The 19,855-nt window shown below is 36.6% G+C and overlaps 1 protein-coding gene across 1 annotated transcript; it reads left to right on the top strand.

Moving 5' to 3' along the window:
• The first annotated feature begins 4,550 nt into the window (after positions 1-4,550).
• Positions 4,551-17,852, top strand: LOC114208478 (interferon-induced protein 44-like). Its single transcript, XM_028102561.2, has 6 exons — positions 4,551-4,699; positions 6,253-6,256; positions 7,183-7,354; positions 14,951-15,051; positions 15,348-15,520; positions 16,260-17,852. The coding sequence occupies exons 1-5, from the start codon at positions 4,617-4,619 to the stop codon at positions 15,510-15,512; spliced, it is 525 nt and encodes a 174-aa protein (XP_027958362.2). The 5' UTR covers positions 4,551-4,616; the 3' UTR covers positions 15,513-15,520; positions 16,260-17,852.
• The last annotated feature ends 2,003 nt before the right edge of the window (positions 17,853-19,855 follow it).

The following is a 19,855-nucleotide window of genomic DNA, read 5'->3' as shown; positions in this document are numbered from 1 at the left end:
GATGTTGCCAACCCTAACTCCCAACTGGACAGCTCAGCCCTGGTTTATATAAGCAGACTTTCTGCCTCATTTAGAAGGTAGACTTGGGCATATTTAGCCAGGCAAGTTAAAAAGCTTATTATGCTATGTTTATTTCCTACAGGAACTGAGGATGATACGAACTACATAACAAGATAACAAGAGCCACGAAGTAAGTTAGGTTCTTGGACGATCTGTTACTCATTTTATTTTAGAACACTTCTATAAATGGCATTGGAAATGAAATAGTAAGATAAAAATCATAACTTGGAGTGATAAAAATGAGTTATAATGTTACTTATGTAATACGTTCGAGGCAATTATGGCAACAACAGAGACAAAATCACTACCAACTGTGAACCTTTAAAAATCTACCAGGCAATAGTTTGGCTTTATGTTTCTCTTTGGACTTGCTAGATTCAAAGTTTTCCAGACAGAAAGGTCTAGACGACTATTTCAGGTAATTTGTCCAAAGCCTTTCCCTGGGAATAAAGTTTTTGGGGGAATTTCAGTAAGTTTTAAAAACAAAGCCCCCTTTCCCCAATTTATACATAAATATCTGTATTGCATATATTTTATTTCTCCTTAATATAATCTTATTACTGAAATAATACTCATCTTCATTGTTACTGCTATTTGTTAGATTTGTGTGGTCTAAGGTTCATAGTTTAACAATGATTTGGTTGCTGGTTAATGTTTCTTTACTCAGATATAGATAAACGCATTTTCTTCAAGCACAAAATGCATAACCTTAGACCATTTCAAATCATATGATAGATGTTAATGCCAAGATAATAAGTAATTAAAACATACTTTTAAAAGGAAGGAAAGAAGCAGCAGAATTGTGCTGTTCCTATGGAAGTTTGGCTCTTGTCTTTAAGTACCTACCGCATATTATTTGACAGGCACAGAAATCCCCTGCTAGCCGAACTCAGAGCCTACAAACCCTGTGTAGACTTTATTTCAGAAATTCGTAATCTCTTGCTAGGTCCATTTGGGTCTGGAAAGTCTAGTTTTATCAATTCAGTGAAGTCTGTTTTCCGAGGCCATGTGACTCACCAAGCCACAGTGGCGTCTGATGTCACCAGTATTACTTAAAAGGTAAGTTATTTAAGGATTTCCTGAGGATTTTGTTTTATCAATTACAATTATCAGGTTTGTTCATTTCTTTGCCATTTTCTCTTAGAACATTAACCTCTTCCTGATCTACAAGCAATTAAATGCTAAATCAAATGTAAAAAAGGAGTAAAATTTGATTCAGAATTCCCTCCGTTGTGTTTCACTTTTCATTTTTGTGCATGCAAGAAGCAGTTATATGAAGAATGCTTTTTGGTACTTGTAAAAAAAACAGCACTAAAATTTTAAAAATTTGTGGAAATCTTTGTCCATTATATTAGAAGTCTGTTTTTACTTATGTCCCACATGGTTTTACCTGGATTGAAATTCTTTTCTTTTTTTTGGTAATAAAATAATGAAAATTATGTATTATAACACTTGTCCATTTTACAAGACCATTTTATAAGAAATGATCGTGAAAAGCAAGACAGCAATTCACTTTGGTGGGTCAACCTTCAAAGGGTAAATTTATCAGTGATCCTACAAACACTATCTTATTTGTAAACAAATGTAAGTACTAATACCATTTTTAAAACTGTTACTTTAGATCTACAAATTACTGTGGAAAAACTTATTTCCCTTCTATGCTTGTCAATGTTACACAATCAAATAAAAAAATTAAGGGGAATGAATAGAACATTTCATCATCAAGCTGTATTTTTCTGTGATTGCTACAAGCAAATATTGTTATCTTCTGATTGGAAATATGAGTGCACTGTCAATGCAAAATTTAGCATAAGACAGTAATGGTTCATTTTAGTTTTGTGTCACATTTAATAGCTGAAAACATTTTCTAAGACTTTCAAGAATCACATCTTATTTCTTGATGTTGGCTAGATTCTATCTATTTGACTGACTTTATTTTGGTATCTTAGCCTAGTCTCAGAAGCCAAAGCAAGGTACTGCAATGGCACTTCAATACACTAAGCATTGATTGAAATGTTTCTATTTGTGAAATATTGTGTTGGCAATAAAGACCTAAATACAAATGAGAGCTGGTCTTTTTACTCAGGGATTTCAGTGTAGGTAATAAACAAATAAGTACTATTCAATGTGATAGGTGCTGTAATGGAGGTACTCATCAGGACAGGCTCTATCTCCCTCCTTTCATGTTGAAAGCTCCAAAGGCATTGCTCTAAGAGAAGATGTAGATCTTTAGGTCCAAATGAAATGCAAATACTACTATATAAACTGAAGGAATACAAGACAGAACATTTGTTGGGGAAACAGAGTATTTTATTTCATTTCTCAGAGACCCTTCTCTTTGAAGAATTAAATTTTTTTTAAAAGATTTTATTTATTTATTTGACAGAGAGAGAGAGAGCACAAGCAGGGGAGTGGCAGAGGGAGAGGGAGAAGCAGGCTCCCCTGCTGAGCAGGGAGCCCGACGCGGGGCTTGGGGCTCGATCCCAGGACCATGGGATCAGGACCTGAGCTGAAGGCAGATGCTTAACCGACTGAGCCACCCAGGCACCCCTGAAGAATTACATTTATGAAGTAAACAGATTAATGAAAACTATGAATGTGCCTATTGATCTCGAAATTTTACAATGCACTTTAAGTGTGTAACTCTACTGCATCAGTGTAAGTCCTTTCACGTGGAGGCACCAGTAAGTCCTGTTCATTTAGATCAAAATATCTAATGGTATTGCTCCTGGGCATTGGACTTATGGACCAATGGGAGCTTTTGACTCCAGTACAGATTACAATAGGTAGTAGAGGGCTTCTCATCTGCCTAGTGTGGAATGGGAGATTCGCGATTCAAGTGTTGTCTGGTATCATTGAGAAGTACTTCTCTTTGTGAATCTTCCTGAGTGTTCCAGAGTTATGCCTCTGTGGAAGTATATTTGACCAATAAAAATTTTTCAGAGTTCTGAAAAATACTCTTGGGATCACAATGAGTGTTTTTATTTAGGAAAGAAGATTTGTTAAAGTGGAGCTTCTCAAAGTGGGGTTTGTAGACCCCTAAGAGTCCCTGAGGGCATTTTAGGGGATCTATGAGTTTAAAATTATTTGTGTAATAATGCTTAGATGGCTTTGCTTTATCTAGAGTATTGACATTTGAACTGATCATACACATGTAGTTTTATTTTTTGGGTGGCGCCTTAGCATGAATCAAGCAATGGCACCAAGCTTTATTAGTAGTCACTATATACGTTCCTAGCACTGGCAGTAAACAAAATGCTAGTTTCATTTAAGAATGTAATTGATGACTAAGTAACAACCATTGATTTTATTTAAACTCACTTTTTATTATTTTATATATATATTTTGTGTGATGAAATGGGAAATACATACAAAGGGTTTCTAAGGCATATCAAGATATGGTGGTTGTCAAGTAAAGACACTGGTGCAATTGAGTTGTGAGCTGAACTTTTTTCATGTAACATCCTTTATAAATGAGAAAACAATTGACAGGCTTGATTATTCATACTTAGGTATTCGGTAGACATTTATGGACAATGCACAAAGTTAGCATATCACTACAAGAAAAACAGCCAACCAGCAATGTTTGTTGCCAGTGATAACATCTGAGCTTTTAAGAAAACAAAAATTAGAACTTTGGGAAACTTGGATCCACCACTTTGAGGTTCATAACTTCTCAATACTTAAAAACTTACCTGATGAGATTAATGGTGCTAGTAACAAATATGATGTTTTAATATTGTGTGGTGAAATGTGCCAATGTTTGGAAGATCTTATCTAGAGCCAATATTTTCAAATGACCAAATGCATTGGGTTTATAAGTCATGCATGGATAAAAAATATATTCAACGCATAAGATAGATCAATGAATTTAATGTAGCTGAGTATGAAAATGTCACAGATCCTAGCTAACCTTTGGATAAATTATCACTTATTGAGCTTTGATGCATTATTAATGAGGAATATCCACAATTCTCTGAAAGCTGTTAAATTAAATACTCTCTCCTTTTCCTACTACTATATATACATAAGGCTAAATCTTCTTCATACACTTCAACCAAAATGATATATCACAATAGATTGAATTCAGAGGCAGATATAAGAATCCTGCCATCTTCTATTAATCCAGATAGTAAAGAGAATTGCAAAAAGTAAATTGATCCTGCTCTTTTTAATATTTTTTTTTGGAAATAACTTTTTCATAAAAATGTCCTTTAGGTTGATATTGCAATAGATTCATAATTGTATTTTAATATTTAAATTTTTTTGCTTAAAATTTTTAGTATGTTAAATATCAATAGATATAACCTACATACATAAAATATCTTTGAGATTCTCAATAATTTTTAAGAATATCAGGTGATCCTGAGACCAAAATGTTTGAGGACCACAGTGTTAAAATATTAGCCACTTTCTGTTCTTCCTTTTGTCATGTCTTGAATGCTAGTTGAAGAATGAATTTTTTCCCTTTGATATACTTTGTTTTATAGTATAGGATATATCCTATTAAAGATGGGAAAGATGGCAAATGTCTGCCATTTAGGTTGTGTCACTCCATGGGGCTACATGAGAAAGAAGGAGTAGGTTTGTGTGTGGATTACATACCCTACATCTCAAAAGGCTGTGTGCCAGACAGATAATCAGGTAAGAATTCTCCAATCTCTAAAACATTTAAAATCAGTTTCATCAATTATTTTTAAGTTTTTACCCCATAAGGCAGTTTCAACTGTCATAGTGTTTTCAACATCAACCAACACTACTCTGCTTTAAATGAATAAGTATTCATATAAGTAAAGTAGAGTAACTTATTTTCTACAGCATTAAGATTCTCATATCTGCCTCTGAACTCAATCTTAATTGAATTCTTAATGGGGTGCCTGGCTGGCTCAGTTGGTAGAACGTGTGACTCTTGAACTCAGGGTCATGAGTTTGAGCGCCACACTGGGCGTGGAGATAACTTAAAAAAAAAATAAGGTGATCTCAAAAGAAAAAAAAAAGAAAGAAAGAAAGAAAAGAAAAGAAATACAGCCAAAAGGCAGCATTTTACTCATACAGATCCCAGAAAAAGGACAGGAGGAGATTGTGTTTATTTCACTCTTTATTGTAAAATAGATAGGAAAGTAATAGTTCAATCTCATGCACTTTTTTGATCAATTAGACAAAATCTTGGAACAATTAACCACTTTTTGTTGAAGTGTGATATTATTATACTGTAAATACTTAGGTTTCACTACTTAAATGCTACCTAAATAACATCCAAAGGTTGGCTCTGCCACTAGCTAGATGTGCACCCATAAGCAAGTAACATACTTGTCTCCGTAAGTCTTACTTTTTTATGTGTGAAATGTAGGTAATAATAATGCCCATTTCATAGGGTGCCTGAGAAGATAAATGAGATGATGTACTTTATATTCTCAAAAGGTCAACCATTATTATCCCCTTTCTTTTAGGCATTGGGTATAATACAATCAGCCTCAATTTCCGAACAGTGACTTCCATTGCTTCTCAGTTGTGCTTGATCAGAAACCTTAACTATGTACTCAGACACTAAAAAGCCATGATTAAAAACCTCATTTGTGCCACATACTTTGCTAGTTACTGGAAACACAGAGTTGACTAAGAACATAATTCTTATCCTCACAATCTAAGGAGACATAAGATACAGGGAGGTACAACAGAGCAGAGAGATGGGAGAAATCGTGAGCCTACGAAAACCTTCATTTTTTTTTTTTAAAGATTTTTATTTATTGAGAGAGAGAGAATGATAGAGAGCATGAGAGGGAGGAGGGTCGGAGGGAGAAGCAGACTCCCTGCTGAGCAGGGAGCCTGATATGGGACTCGATCCCGGGACTCCAAGATCATGACCTGAGCCGAAGGCAGTCGCTTAACCAACTGAGCCACCCAGGCACCCCAAAACCTTCATTTTTCATAACAGAGAGGCAGTCAGTTCAGTCCAACATTGAAACATATGGGTAAAAAATAATGAATGTAGCCCTTTACTATATTTTTAATTTTTTTGAGATTTTATTTATTTATTTGACAGAGAAAGAGTGCACAAGCAGAGTGACAGGCAGGCAGAAGGATAGGGAGAAGCAGGCTTCCTGCTGAGGAGGGAGCCCAATGCGGGGCTTGATCCCAGGACCCTGAGATCATGACCTGAGCTGAAGGTGGGCACTTAACCAACTGAGCCACCCAGGTGCCTCCCCCTGTAGGGAGGTCCCTTTACTGTATTTTTAAATCTATCTTCTCAATCCTAGAAAGATTATTGTTCTGTTGTAAGGAGATACTAACTTAAAATTTGGTATTTCTTCTGTTTCATTTTTGTTTCTTTTTCTTCTGTGAAATTAAAGAAATTATAGTATTTTATTTAAAAATGCATTTTCAATATATTTTCCCCTCTCCTTTTTTCTCTATCCATTAGTCCATTTGAGTACACAAAATGTTTAGAGAGGAGTCTTAAATGATGTGTAACCAATGTCAATGGTAGTTTCTTTTTCTTTCTTTCTTTCTTTCTTTCTTTCTTTCTTTCTTTCTTTCTTTCTTTCTTTCTTTCTTTCTTTCTTTCTTTCTTTCTTTTTCTTTCTTTCTTTCCTGGAGACTGGGATTTGAAATTAGCTTTTTAAACATTGTACCTTCCTGAAATATTTCCATTATGGATAATGTAAAGCATGTGTAATTCTCATTTTCACCACTTCTATGAAGTGGTCTTTCTGTAAGAAAGATATAATATTGGGGCACCTGGGTGGCTCAGTTGGTTAAGCATCTGCCTTTGGCTTGGGTCATGATCCCGGGGTCTTGGGATCGAGCCCTGCATTGGGCTCCTTGCTCAGCAGGAAGTCTGCTTCTTCCTCTCCCATTCCCCTGCTTGTGTTCCCTCTCTTGCTGTCTCTCTCTCTCTGCCAAATAAATAAATAAAAAATATTAAAAAAAGAGAAAGATATAATATTACACTCATAGTGGAGAGGAGGTATGGAAGGGTACTACTAATTAACCTGGGTGAAGAGTAGCTAGAGGGAGGACAGTTTTGGGTTGGAGGTTAGTGGTAGTCACATTTGAGGTATGAATATGTCTTAAAGAACTCAGCAAAGACTCTCTAAATATTATCTTATGTTTCTATAACAGTTGAGCCCCAATAAACCAATTATGCCCAATCATCCTACCTTCATCAGCTCTCCATCACTGAAGGACAGGATTCACTGTGTGGCTTATGTCTTAGATATCAACTCTATTAATGATCTCTCCTCTAAGATGGTCGCAAAGTTCAAACAAGTTCAAAAAGAAGTCTTGAGCTGTGGTGAGTCTCATTGTCCTTATCAAAAAACTTTCATTTTGAAATAATTACAGATTCACAGGAAGTTGCAAAAAGAGTTCAGAGAGGTCCTATGGACACTTCACCCAATTTCCTGAGTCCCACATTGGTTGGTGGCAATAGGAGACAGAGATCATTCACATATTTTGTTGTCACATGTGATTTTCAAGTGGCTTGATCTGATAGTCACCTCCCCACATTATGTGACCTGACAAGGAAGATCAAAACCAGAAAATTGACACTGTTATAATGTGTGCACGTAGCTCTGTATTGTTTTATCACGTGTAGATTTCAAAGTAGTGAGTGGGTCTGCCTCACTCACTAGGTGCTTTTCAGTCTGTTGCTTTCTCAGCAATTGGGTTTGTGTGGGAGCCCTTTAGGATTGGGATCTCTGTTCTTTATAGTTCTATGATTCTCCTGCTCTTAATCCCCATTGATTTTCAAAACCAGACATTTTGGGGCTTGTCTTTTTGGTGCCAGCCCCCAGGGTTGGGGTGCCTGATGTTGGGCACAATCTCTTCATTCCTTGAGAAAGAGTTCATATTTTTTTAAATCCCACCTGATTGTGGGGTCACTGCATCTGGAGTGGGGTCCTGGGTAAGCCAGTGTCTCTGCCTCTCATACCCTTCTGGATGTACTGCTTTTGTTTTGCTTGTGGAGGTGCTATTCATCTAGTTGTCAGGTCCTTTTCAGAGGAAAATTATTCCATACGTCGTTGTAAATTTGTTGTGTCTGTAGGCGGAGGTGGGTTCACAGTTTTCCTATGCTGCCATCTTCAATTCCCCCTGCATGGGAATTTTAAAATTACTTTGCCTATTTCTACAAAAAATTTGATTGGATATTGATAGTAATTACATTAAACACATATATAAATTTTGGGAGAATTGACATCTTTACTCTGTTGAGTTCTTCTAATCCATGAACATAATATGTCTATCCATTCATTTAGATCTTCGATTTCTTTCAACAGTGTTCCACAGTTTTTAACATTCAAGTCCATACATAATTTACTAGATTTATACCTAAGTGTTTAATTTTTAAAAATGGTATCATGTTTGAAATTTTGGTTTCCAAATGCTTATTGCTGGTACATCAATTTACAATAGAATTTTGTATGTAGATCTTGTTTCTTGTGATCTTGCTGAACTCACTTATTAGTTCTAGGAAAGTTTTTTCTTTTATTCCTTGGGATTTTCATGCCATTTTAAATAGGGATAATTTACTCCTTTTTAATCTGCATGCCTTTTATTTCCTTTTCCTGTCATATTGTTCTGGCTAGAAGTTCCAGTACTATGTTGAATAATAGTGATGAGAGCACATACCCTTGTGGTGTTTCTGATCTTAGGGGGAAAGTATTCAGTGTTTCACCATTACAAAGATAGCTGTAGGTTATTTTTTACAGTTGTTCTTTGTCAGTTTGAGGAAGTTCTTTATTCTTAGTTGTCTGAGAGTTTTTGTTTCCTTATCATGAATGGGTATTGGATTTTATCAAATAGTTTTTTCCCACAGTTTGATATAATCATGAAATTGATCTTTGCTTTCTTAATATGGAAGATTACATTGATTTTTTGTTTGTTTGTTTTTTGGATTACATTGATTTTTTAATCTTGAGCCAGCCTTGTCTCTTTAGAATAAAACCCATGTAATCATGATATATAATTCTTTTCACATATTATGGAATCTTATTGATAATAGTTTATTAAAATATTTTTATCTATATTTATGAGGGATATTGAGCTGTAGTGTAGGTCTTTTTTTTTTTTTTCCTGCTGTTGTCAGGTTTTGGTGTCAGGGTAACACTGGCTTCATAAAATGAGTTGGGAAGAGTTTCTCTTCCATTTTCCTGAAGGGATTGTGAAGAATTGGTGTTAATTTCTCTTAAAATCTGTGGTAGAGTTTTTCAATGAAATCATCTAGAGTGGTGATTTATTTTTCAGGTTTTTTTTTCCTTTTTTTTTTAAAGATTTTATTTATTTATTTGACAGAGAGAAATACAGCGAGAGTGGGAACACAAGCAGGTGGAGCGGGAGAGGGAGAAGCAGGCTTCCCCCAGAGCAGGGAGCCCGATGCGGGGCTCGATCCCAGGACCCTGGGACCATGACCTGAGCCGAAGGCAGACGCCCAACGACTGAACAGCCCAGGTGCCCCTTTTTCAGGGTTTTTAATACCAAAAATTTAATTTTAAAATAGTTAGCAAGCTATTAAAATAATCTGTTTCATATTAGGTGAGTTGGGATAGTTTGTAATTTTTAGTTCAGTCTATTCCATCTAAGTTGTCAAATTTATGTGTGTAGAATTGTTCATAGCATTTCCTTACTATTTTTTTCTGTCTGTGGGGTCTGTAGGGATATCCCCTGTGTCCTTCATCATATTGGTGATTTATGTCTTTTGTTTCTCTTTGTCACTATTTCTAAAGGTCTGTCAATTTTATTAGTCTTTTCAAGGAGCCATGTTTTTGTTTCATTGATACTTTAAATAGTTTTCCTGTTTTCAGTTTGTTCATTGATTTCTGCTTTTTAGGATTTCTTTCATCTTCTTGATTTGGATATAATTTGCCTTCTTTTTTCTAGGTTTTTGAGGGGAGGGACTTAGATTGTTGATTTTGGACTTTTCCTCTTTTCTATTATAAGCATTGAGTGCTACATATTTTTCTGTAAACACTTCTTTAGTTATGTACACAAATTTTGATATGTTGTATCTTTATTATCTTCCAGTTTAATGTATTTTTTATTTCCCTTGAAACTTCCTTTATGACTCATGAATTATTTAGAATGTATTGTTTAGTTTTTAAGTGCTTGGAGTTTTTCTTGTTACCATTCTGTTATTGACTTACAGTTTGATCCATTATGGTCAAAGGACACACTCTGATTTAAATTCTTTAAATTGTTTTTGAAGTTAAATTATGGCTTAGTCGGTATTATATTTTGGTAAATGTTCCAGGGGTACTTGAAAATTATGTGTATGTTCTACAAATGTTGATTAGGTAGGTTTTCTTGGTTTTTGGTATGGCAAGTGATTCTTGATTATACCTTTAATATTTTGGGTATTATACTATGAGACCCTGGATCTTATTTATTTATTTTTCTTTTTAAAAAATGATTTTATTTATTTGAGAGAGAGAGCACAAGTGGGGGGAGGGAGAGGGACAAGCAGACTCCACTTCAAGTGCAGAGACCAATTCAGGGCTCCATCTGAAGACCCTGAGACCGTGACCCAAGCCAAAATCAAGAGTTGGGTGCTCAACTGACTGAACCACCCAGGTGCCCCTGGAACTTATTTAAATCTTGTGTTTTAGCAGACCTCTTATTACACTCTGCTTGTGGAAGTAAAAGTGCAGGTTCCCCATTAGGCCTTGGTTGACACCTCTGGGGGAAAGCGAACTTTGTTATTGCTCCCCATATGATCTTCACTGATACCAAAGGAGGCTAGGAGTCTCCTTAAAGCTGGGGGAATGGTGATTATAGTTTCACTTTCTCAGTTGGCCTCCTTGGACCCTGGTAAGGAGGGAGGGGCACCCTATTGCTGATGGTGGGGGTGGATATCCAGGATCCCCAAGGAACTTCCATTGATACCATCAACAGGGACATAGCACAGTACAGGTATAAAAGTCCTGGCTCCCTACCCATTCTTCTTCTATGATACTGTCCTGGCGGAGTGTGGAGGATAGAGAAGGGAAGAGACTTCTGTGGATGGGACTGAGGCTCTTTCATGGTGTTTGGCTGGGATAGTGTGGCTCTTGTGTGAAAGTTTTCTATCTTGCTAGGTTGCTCTTCTTCTCATGCTTGGCAAGAGACAACAGACTTCCTGCCGTCTCCTTCCTTCCCTTCCCTCCCCCCTTCCCTTTCCTCTCCCTTCCCCTTTTGTTCCTTTCTTTCCTTTTCCTTTTACCAGCTCCAGTTGGTTTTCCCTAGTGGTGCACTTCTCCAGCAGCCAATATAGGATTTATGGAGTTAAAAGAAAACCTAGAGACCTCACCACCATATTGTGATTGTAATAATGAACTAGCAAAATGAGAAATTAAGAAAATAGTCTTTTACATCAAAAAGAATAAAATATCTAGGAATAAATTGAACCAAGGAGGTGAAAGACATACATACTGAAAACTATAAGACATTAATGCAAGAAATTGAAGAAGACACAAATAAATAGAAAGATATTCTGTACTTAGGGATTGGAAGAATTCCTATTAAGGTGCATATACTCTCCAAAGCAATGTACAGATTCAATGCTGTCTTTATCAAAATTCCAATGGCATTTTTTACAGAAATAGAATGAACAATCCTAAAATTTGTATGGAACCACAAAAGACCCCAGATAGCCAAAGCAATCTTGAGAAAGAAGAACAAAGCTGGAAGCATCATGCTCCCTGATTTCAAAGTCTATTACAAAGTCATAGTGATTTTTAAAGTATGGTATTAACATAAAAATGGATATATAGATCGAGAGAACAGAATAGAGAGCCCTGAAATAAATCCACATTTTGGTCAGTTAATTTATGGCAAAGGGCCCAATAATATATACAGTGGGGAAAGACAATCTCTTCAATAAATGATGTTGGGAAAACTGGACAGCCACATGCAAAAGAATAAAACTCAACCGCTATCTTACACCATACACAAAAATTAACTCAAAATGGATTAAAGTCTTGAATGTTAGACCTGGAATCATAAAACTCCTAAAAGAAAACATAGGTGGTAAGCTCCTTGCTGTAGGTCTTGGAGATGATTTATTGAATCTGACATCGAAAGTAAAAGCAACAAAAGCAAAAATAAACAAATGGAACTGCAGTAACCTAAAAAGCTTCTGCACAGCAAAGGCAACCATCAACAAAATAGAAAGGCAGCCTACTGACTGGAAGAAAATATTTGCAAATCATATAACTGATCAGAGATTGATATAGAAAATATATAAAGGGGCGCCTGGATGGCTCAGTCAGTTAAGCGTCCAACTCTTGATTTTGGCTCAGGTCACCACCTCAGGGTCCTGGGATAGAGCTTCAAGTTGGTCTGTGCTCAGTGGGGAGTCTACTTGAGGATTCTCTCTCCCACTCTTTCTCTGCCCCTCTCCCACACCTTGCTCTCCCTCCTTATAATAAATAAATTAATCCTTAAAAAATAAAATATATAAGAATTCACACCAATCAAAAACAAAACAAAACAAAACAAAACATAAAAACAATCTAATTAAAAATGGGCAGAAAATGAGTAAACAGCTTTCCAAAGAAGACATACCAGAAGGCCATCAGGTACCTGAAAAGATGCTCAACATTATTAATCATCAAGGAAATGCTAAATAAAACCACAATGAGTTATCATATCATAACTGCTAGAATGGCTGTTATAAAAAAGACAAGAAATAACAAGTATTGGTGAGGTTGTGGTAAAAAGGAAACGCTTGTACACCATTAGTGGGTATATAAATTGGTGTAGTCATTATGGAAAATAGCACAGAGGTTCCTTAAAAAATTAAAAATAGAATTACCATACAATCCAGCAATTCTACTTCTGGGTATTTATTCATGGCCACACCCCATGAAATGAAAACATTAACTCAAAAAAATATATGCACTCCCCCACCATGTTCATTGCAGCACTATTTACAATGGCCAAGATATAAAAACAACCTAACTGTCCATCAATGGATGAATGGATAAAGAAGATGGAGTGTACACACACACACACACACACACACACACACACACACACACACACAAGAATATTATTCAGTCATAAAAAAGAATGAAATCTTGCCATTTGCAACAACATTGGTGGACCTCAAGGGCATTATGCTATGTGTAGTAAGTCAGACAGAGAAAGATGAACACTGTATGATCTCTCCTATATGTGAAACATTTAAAAGAAAAAAACAACAAGCTCATAGATACAGAGAACAGATCAATGGTTGCCAGAGGTGGGGGTTTGGGGGTGGGAGAAATAGGTGATGGATGAAGGTGGCCAAAAGGTAAAAAGACATTTAAAGAAGAGAATTGTTGGTCGTTTATACTCTAGAGCCTTTTGTTTAGTATATCAATAGAAATACCACTTGATACAGAAAAGCTGTGCAGCTTAATGTACAGAGGATTGTCTTATTGACTAAGTAAATCTAGAATTTTTAATAGTCATAATTTGATCTTGAGAAAGTTAACTTAAGTGCACTGGACTTTAGTCTCCTATATATTGGGAATAAGTTCTGAATCTAAATATTGTAATAAACATGAGATGTACTCAGTGTAAGTATAAGCATATACAGATCTACTTCAATTTACAATGGGCTTATTGTAACTTGAAAATGTGTTTAATACACCTAACCTACCAACACTGTAGCTTAGCATAGCCTATCTTAAACATGCTGGGAACACATACATTAGCCTGTAGCTGGAAAAGTCATGTAACGCAAAGCCTATTTTATAATAAAGTGTTGAGTATCTCACGTAATTTATTGAATGCTATAGTAAAAATGAGAAAGAGAATGGTTGTATGGCACAGACTGGTTGTAACTTTATGTTGCTTACCCTGTGGTCACACGGCTGACAGAAATAACCATACTTCATATCTCTAGCCCCAGAAAAGATCAAAATTCAAAATTTGGAAGTATGGTTTATACCAAATTCATAATGCTTTTGCACTATTGTGAGGTCAAAAAATCTTACATTGAACCATGCGAAGTCAGGGACTGTCTGTATAAACATGTAACAGCTCTGAAATTATGCTGGGTTTGGGATAAGACTGAGTTACAAAGTGCTAAGGTTTGGGAAATGATGTTTTTCAAGGACATCTGGCCACACCCCATGCTGGGTGACAAGGCTTTGTTCATCCAACTGGGCTGATTTAGAGCCTCTAAGAAGACCTTGCATTAATTCTGAAAGAGAAGAATTCCATTTTAGCAGAAGTTGGAAAGAAATTATATGTGTCGATTGAGAACTGCCTTCTATACAAATCAGGTTTTATTTAATTGGCCAACCTTGCTAGTTAATCTTCTGGGACTTGGATGAAAGGAAGATGATAAAAGCAACCGTTTAATAATAGGGATCACAAACACAAGAGATATGTAAAGGGAAAATACTAAAAGCTCCGGTAAAGAAGTCTCTCAGGGGTATCCTTGAATGGCATTTGGAAATCTCAGTTTTATATTTTTTTCTGGGGAAGCATTTGTTAGTAAAGCAGAACTTTGATTCGGTTAGAAGCCAACTGGGAGAGGACAAGGGGTCCTTAGTAGAACTGTGAAATCAGTGTGCTTTGCTTTTACAAATACTCACACATAACCTTCCTCAATTTCTGGGGTTCTTTTTCAGTCCTTAGTGTCCAGCAACCACTTTCCCCCTGCTCCCCCTGATCACTTTAAAACACACTATTTGGAATAGTAGATGATTGCAATGCAGTATGAATTTAGTTGCATTTAGAAATGATCTCTCATGCTGGAAGAAAAAGATCATTTCTCCTATTAGCAGAACTTCAGGTTCTATATTGACATTTACTAGGGTTATTTCATTCTTTAGGAGAGCTGCTTTCACTCATACTTAATTACTGTGTTGAAACATTGCTGTTTATGATACAAAAGAACTGATTTATCTCTTTGATATAGGTACAGCATGTGTCCTCTTGCTTCCTAAAGCGACTAATTGCAGTGAATTTCTTCAGGACAACTTTTTAAACATGGATAAACCTATGACTTCCCAAAGCCAGGTAAAGAATATATTTCTAACTAGGCATTATTGTAATAGTGTTATAGTATGTGTGTGTGCATGTGTGTGTGCGTGTGTGCACGCTCATACTACATATTCACAGGTAAACGAAGACATGGATCAATTGCTTAGTTAATTCAAGTTTATGTCCCACTTTAAAACAATAATTATTTACATTATAATTATATTCAGAAGAGAACTACTTATCAAGCTATTGCTTTTTCAGTTTCTTTCTTGAATTATATTTGAATTCAGTCAATTTTCAGATATGAGTTATGCTTATTAATTTTTCCACAGATAATGCATGTCAGCAAAATGCTAAATGATCCTATTTATAATACCTTTGTGGTTGAAAATTATACATCAGAGTGGAAGCTGGACCCTTTAAAGAACACTCAGATCCTCTTTGTGCTGAGGCAGATGTTACGGGTAGCAGAGGACTTCTTTGAGGACTTGCCTTGAGGAAACAGGTGATCTGGCCCCCTTATGCCCCTCTCATAAAGCATGGTGCTTTGTGAAAATCGCAGAGTTCTACCTCACTGGATGGCTGATGCCCATCAGCTTGCTCTAGACCTGACAGCCATGTTAGGATATGTGCTTTGTTTCTATTCTTTTTTATTTTGTTTTCAGACAAAATTGTAGGAATGTTCCAGCTCTCCATGTTCCATCAGTTGCCTTGGTTCTGATACTTGGTCCAATCCTGGATTGGCAGGCCCCAATGAGAGTCGGTCTCTGCTGACAGCCTCCTTATGACTTATGCTTTCATTCGTGTTTTGCCTTTGATCCCTGAGAGCATCTAACTGATGGTTTCTTCTAGGATCAGTCATACCTCAAGCTCAAAGGTCAACCTTGAGCAGTGGTGGGCCAAGATATGCCCTACCACAAACTACCATTTGAGATTTTAATTTCTGTGACATTTTTCTCAACCTTCCCAGCAAAATTGACTATCCTCTTACTTATTTGTCGTTAGCACTTTATTTAGAACTCTATGTGAGTACTAATACTTTGAATAACAATTTAAAAATGGTTACATGGATATCCACTTCCCTAGATTGTGAGTTCTTTAAGAAGCAGAGTTTGGATTTTACATACCTTTGTATTCACAGAACTTAGCACAGTGCCTAATAGCGAGCAAGCATGCCTGCCATTATGCATCCCTCCCAACTTTCCCAGACTGATAACATGTACTGAAAATTTTTCTCCTTATAGAAGGGAAGACTGGAAGAGAACGAAATGCTGGAGAGAAGAAGTGAACATAGAGGAGGGAGAATGTTTCACTTGTCTCTGGATGAAGATATGAATTTAAACTAATTAAAAAGAACAGATATTTCTTAAGGACTTATGTGTTATTTCTGTGAAAAAACAAAGTTTCTTCCCTTAATGAACCCATACCTGATTTTCATTAATTGAATTCCAAACCATCCTAGCCATGTCTCCCAAGTAGAGTGATCAAATGAGGTTACAAGTGCAAGTCAATAAGAAGGTTATTTTATACAAGTGCCCCCAAATGATTTGAAAATCCTCTGGGTAGCTGTAGAAGTTAGGACCATTAATAAAGAAAAAAGGAATTTCAGAAGATAGGTTTTAGATTTTTCTCCCTAAAACCTTAACTCTCTTCTCCCAGTTTCTTAGTATTTTTCAAGTGAATATGTTTAGTTCAATAGTTATCTATATTAAAGCCATCTAATATACTTTTAGTCAGAATTATTGTCTTCTTTGGCAAGCCCTGGGTATGATGAGGGCAAGAATTACTTAGGGATAGTTTTGGAAAAAGAACTATTTTCTAAAGCAAAGCTACAGGTAAAGCTGTGCTCCAGTGAATGTTCAGGAGCCATGATTCAGTGGAAGAGATGGCTGGGGTCTTTAAAAGAAGGAATAGAATGGTCACAGATACTGAAGAGTAGAGCCAGAAGTAGATATTGGAAACAAAAGTAGAGTTCCTGCCAGGATGATTATGAAATGGATGTAGGGAGCAACAAGTCCAAAAAGTAAGATGGGTTTGTCTCCATGTAATCCACGATAAAAACAAGCCACAACCATTGTTGATTAGAAGACTGAAGGTGATTGAAGACCCACTACTGTGCTTCACCACCTCTAAGGCCGTAACTCATCAATCTCCAGGTGGAGTCAGCAAAAATCTGGGCAGAGTAAGGTTTTGATAGATGCCAAATTAGATTCAAGGTGGAACTTCTTTACTCTGTTTGAAGGGGTAGTGTAGAATACCCTCGTGCAGGAGATGGAGACCTTGAAAGGAAGAGGAGTAATGGAGAGATCAAGAGAGATAAACAATGAGGGACTGTCCAGGTGAATCAATATCATTTGAGAGTATAAATACTGAGGCTAAGTTTCCCTTTTTGTATTACAAATGACAGTGTTAGGTAAAGGATGTCACAATTCCTAATTCTCTAATGCTGTACTACTTTGGGAATGATTAAACATTTTAATGGAATTAAATGTATATTTGGGGGTTAGGCTGGAAAGGATTGGTAAGGGGTGCCTCAAAAAGGGAGAGACGTCTCTTTTATCTGGGAAAGGACCTTTCCTGACTTTGAGGATTCTGCTGATCTCTCTTTACCATCCTAACAGTAGGACTTACCACTTTGCCACACTTTAGAGGCCATCCAGGATTTTTGAAAGTTTACATAATTTAAATTTGAGCTAGAAGTACAGTACAGCCAAAGTCATTATTTTTTACCATAACAGTGCTAAGGGACATAGTGGATAAAGCATAAATGTAGTGGGAGGTAGAATATCACCTAAAGTGAGAGGGATGTTGTAGACACTTTAAGCATCAATACTAGAGACTGTGTGGTGGGTGGGTGGGTGGGGTGGGTTGTGGCATTAAAAAGTGACTGTTTTGAATTTAAGTGGGTCTATTGACAGAGGAATGGATAAAGAAAATTTGATATATACATTTACACACACACACACACACAGACACACACACTGGAATATTATTCAGCCATAAAAAGGAAATTCTGCTATTTGAGACAACATGGATGGACCTTGGGGGCATTATGCTAAGGGAAATAAGTCAGAGAAAGACAAATACTGCATGATCTCACTTACATGTGAAATCTTAGAAAGCCAAACTCATAGAAACAGAGTAGAATGATGGTTGCCAGGGGCTGAGGGGTGCAGGGAATGGGTGATGTTGGTTGAAGGGTACAAATATCCAGTTATAAGATGAAAATGTCCTGGGAATTTAATGTACAACATGGTGACTGTAGTTAACAATGCAGTATTATATATTTGATAGTTGCTAGGAGAGTAGATCCTAAATGTTCTCACTGCATGTACAAAAAAGGTAATTATTTGAGGTAATGGATGTGTTAACTAACCTTATGGTGTAACCATTTTGCAATAAAGACATGTGTCAAATCATTGCATCGAGTACCTTAAATTTACACAATTTTATATACCAATTATATCTTTTTGTTTGTTTTTTTTTTTCTGGGGATTTTTATTTATTTATTTGGTATTAAAATCCACTGGTTCTTGAGTAACACATGAAGTCTGAAAACAATCAACTTTCTTCAGTCTTATTTATTTTTATTTTTATTTTAATTAATTTTTTTGGTAGTTTCAAGTTTTCATTTAAATTCCAGTTAGTTAACATATAGTGTACAATGAGTTTCAGGAGTAGGATTTAGTGATTCATCACTTACATACAACACCCAGTGCTCATCACAACAAGTGCCCTTCTACTCCCCAGCACCCATTTAACCCATCCCCCCGCCCACCTCTCCAGCAACCATCAGTTATCTATAGGTAAGAGTCTGTTTGTATCAATTATATCTTAATAAAGTTGGAAAAAAAATAAAGTCAAAGTGGCTGTTTCTGACAAAAGTTTGTAGCGTTGTACAAATTCAGCCAGCATCCACTTATTTAATAAAATACCGAGAGGAGTATTATGGTGGGTGATGTGTAAGCCTGTGTCTTTTTTAGAAAGCTAAATTTAAAGATTATATGTTGCTTTTTCATAAAAAATGCAAGTTCATATTGAATACAACAAAACTGATTGAGAGACTCAAGAAAGCCCCCAGATGCTTCAGAGACCAGCTGACGAGTAATCATCTCGAAGTGACCAAACTCAATCTGATGCTGAAGTAGCTACTTGATAGCACAGCTGATTGAAGTCTTCATTGGTGTTGTAAAAGCTGGGAGAATTTGGATGTTCCCAAATCCCATCCCAAATGTGGTGAGTCTCTGGGCCAATTTATAGAGAGCAGATTTAAGTAGATCTGATTCTTGCCATCAATCTGAGCAAGATGGAAACTTGCATACTAGCTGCAAATCTTTGCAAAATCTTGTTCTGAGTTGGAGAAAATGCAGACCGCTGGGCTCAGCCAGACAATGGAATTAGGATTATGGCCAATATCCATTGCTCACACAATGGATTTGAGCTGTTCCAGGCTCCAGGATAGGAATGACAGTGGAAGCAAAACTGCAGGTAGAGATTGTAGGAATGGGGGTGGAGATGGCAAAGAAGAAGAACAAGCTATGTTAAATAATGGTGTGTAAATATAATTGTCAAAGTTATTAAAACAATTGATTTCTTTTGAGAGAGAGAATGCGCATTCACAAGCAGGGAGAAGGGGGAGGGGCCGAGGGAGAGCGGGGCGGCGGGGGAGAGAGAGAGAGAATCATAAGTAGGCTCCATGCCCCGCCTAGAGCCCCATGTGGGGCTTCATCTCACCACCCTGAGATCATGACCTGAGCTGAAATCAAGCCTTGGACACTTAACCAACTGAACCACCCAGGCGCCCTCCAACACAGGTTTTTAGATGGGACCTATCACACCT

This window comes from Eumetopias jubatus, unplaced genomic scaffold, assembly GCF_037043125.1.
Source record: "Eumetopias jubatus isolate StellerSeaLion01/CBP00866 unplaced genomic scaffold, mEumJub1_p1.0 scaffold_4, whole genome shotgun sequence".
NCBI lineage: Eukaryota > Metazoa > Chordata > Mammalia > Carnivora > Otariidae > Eumetopias > Eumetopias jubatus.
This window is presented reverse-complemented; position numbering and strand designations above follow the sequence as displayed.

Excerpts from the sequence above, each read along its gene's own strand:
- LOC114208478 (XM_028102561.2), top strand. The coding sequence starts at position 4,617 with ATGGGGCTACATGAGAAAGAAGGAGTAGGTTTGTGTGTGGATTACATA. Across the intron at positions 7,355-14,950 it reads AAAAGAAGTCTTGAGCTGTG|GTACAGCATGTGTCCTCTTG; the intron begins GTGAGTCTCATT and ends TCTTTGATATAG. Across the intron at positions 15,052-15,347 it reads CTATGACTTCCCAAAGCCAG|ATAATGCATGTCAGCAAAAT; the intron begins GTAAAGAATATA and ends ATTTTTCCACAG.